The sequence below is a fragment of the Corylus avellana genome, chromosome ca5 (genome assembly GCF_901000735.1).
Source record: "Corylus avellana chromosome ca5, CavTom2PMs-1.0".
Lineage (NCBI taxonomy): Eukaryota > Viridiplantae > Streptophyta > Magnoliopsida > Fagales > Betulaceae > Corylus > Corylus avellana.
This window is the reverse complement of record NC_081545.1, coordinates 8,820,540-8,822,852: the sequence shown is the minus strand read 5'-3', so window position 1 is coordinate 8,822,852 and position 2,313 is coordinate 8,820,540. Positions and strand designations below refer to the sequence as shown.

At 39.7% G+C, this 2,313-nt stretch overlaps 1 protein-coding gene across 1 annotated transcript; it reads left to right on the top strand.

Moving 5' to 3' along the window:
- LOC132181501 (pentatricopeptide repeat-containing protein At1g03560, mitochondrial) lies at nt 1-2,045 on the top strand (the record flags this gene model as incomplete). The annotated part of the gene is given in 1 exon segment (XM_059594751.1): nt 1-2,045. A coding segment is annotated over 1 exon segment (1,355 nt), but the record flags the coding sequence as incomplete, so codon positions are not given.
- Between the last annotated feature and the right edge of the window lie 268 nt (nt 2,046-2,313).

Genomic DNA, 2,313 nt, shown 5'->3' with positions numbered 1-2,313 from the left:
AATTGTTGTGGGTGTGGCGTAGAATGAAGGATAATGGGATTGATCCGGGCTTGTATACGTATAATTTCTTGGTGAACGGGTTGGTGAATTCGATGTTTATTGAGTCAGCTGAACGGGTTCTTGAGGTAATGGAAAGTGGGAGAGTAGGACCGGATGTTGTGACGTATAATACGATGATCAAAGGGTATTGTAAGGTGGGGAAGACGAAGAAGGCAAGGGAGAAGTTAAGGGATATGGAGGTGAGGAATGTGGAGCCTGATAAGATTACTTATATGACTTTGATGCAGGCATGTTATTCAGATCGAGATTTTGATGCTTGTTTGGGTCTTTATCATGAAATGGAAGAGAAGGGGTTGGAAATTCCGGGTCATGCTTATAGTTTAGTGATTGGTGCGCTTTGTAGGGATGGGAAGTGTGCAGAAGGATATGCTGTGTTTCAAAGTATGATTCAGAAGGGCTGTAAAGCAAATGTGGCAATTTATACGGTTCTGATTGATTCTTATGCAAAAGGTGGGAACATGGAACAGGCAAACTGGCTTTTTCAGAGGATGAAGAATGATGGGTTCGAGCCGGATGAGGTTACTTATGGGGTTATTGTTAATGGGTTGTGTAAGGTTGGGAGATTGGAGGAAGCCATGGAGTACTTTGATTTTTGTAGCAGTAATGGGGTTGTGGTAAATGCTATGTTTTATTCTAGTTTAATTGATGGTCTTGGAAAGGCTGGGAGAGTGGATGAAGCTGAAAGGCTTTTTGAAGAAATGTTCAAGAAGGGATGTACGCAGGATTCATATTGCTACAATGCCCTTATTGATGCCCTGGCTAAGTGTGGCAAAATTGATGAAGCATTAGAACTCTTTAAGAGGATGGAAGAGGAAGGTTGTGATCAGACGGTTTATACATACACAATAATTATCAGTGGACTGTTCAATGAGCATAGAAATGAAGAGGCATTGAGAATGTGGGACATGATGATTGATAAGGGTATCACACCAACTGCAGCTGCTTTCCGGGCGCTTTCGATTGGCCTTTGCCTTTCAGGAAAGGTAGCTAGGGCTTGCAAGATACTAGATGACCTAGCTCCAATGGGTATTGTCCCTGAGACAGCTTTCGAGGATATGATCAATGTGCTGTGCAAAGCTGGCCGCATCAAGGAGGCCTGCAAGCTCGCTGATGGGATTGTTGATAGGGGTAGAGAAATACCAGGGAGAGTTCGTACTATTGTAATCAATGCCTTGCGGAAAGCAGGCAATGCAGACTTGGCCATGAAGTTGATTCATAGTAAGATTGGGATTGGATATGATAGAATGGGCAGCATTAAAAGGCGAGTGAAGTTCCGGATTCTGTTTGACAGTTGAGTCTTCGGCTAGAGTTTTGCTATGTAGTCGAAAGTTGGCATCAGAGTGTCTACCCTGTAAAGATATGGAGCTGTTTTTGACCTGTCCAGTTCATCCTTGTAGTTTCTATATTCAATTAACAATCAAATTTTCCCATAAACTTTTGAAATGCTTAGTGAGTTTTATGAATTGCCCTCATTACAGTGGCAGACAAGTATCAATAGTTTTTGTCTGCTTGGGACTTCCATGTGGTTATGTTGAATACTTGTGTGATCTTTGGCTCAGCAAATCAGCATGGCAGCCGGCATGTATGATTTCTTTCTTTATCTCATTAAGAACAATAATGTATACTTCAGTGGATTTTCCAATGGTATATAAAGAAGACAATATCAGCTACTATTAGTTCTCTGTGTATGTTAATGAAGTGACACAAAAAGCTAGTAGAATTTATTTTGACGAGGGCCAATAATTTTGTTTCCTTCCAGATGCCTTCTCTCAGTCTCTTGGCACTTGATTGTTGGTCGTCAGAGAAGAATTCAGCTGCAGGTACTTTTCCTTTATTCTGACGGGCACAATTGAGGAGCGGGTATGTTGTTAATTTCAAAGAGGCCCATCATTTGACCAAGTAGAAGCTTTAACTCTTCAATAAGTTAATCTTGAATTGCAGAGGAGCCAAGTGAATGAATATGTTAAATTACTAGAAGTAAAGTGAAATAAATTTTCCGAAGAAGCTTATGCCCAAGTTAGAGGTCAAATGTTTATCTCACAAGTGGATTTGTTAGAGCATTCACAATGGAACTGAATAGTCAAATGTTATTTTTATCTAAAATGGCTAATCAAATTTGTAAAAAAACCATCTACATTGGATTAGTAAAAAAAAAAAGAAAAGCAAAATGGATATTTGATTGGGTTAGAAAAAGATTTGAGAATGAGTAACCAGCTTTTAGGTTTGAATGAGTATGTCTCAAAAGACTTTATG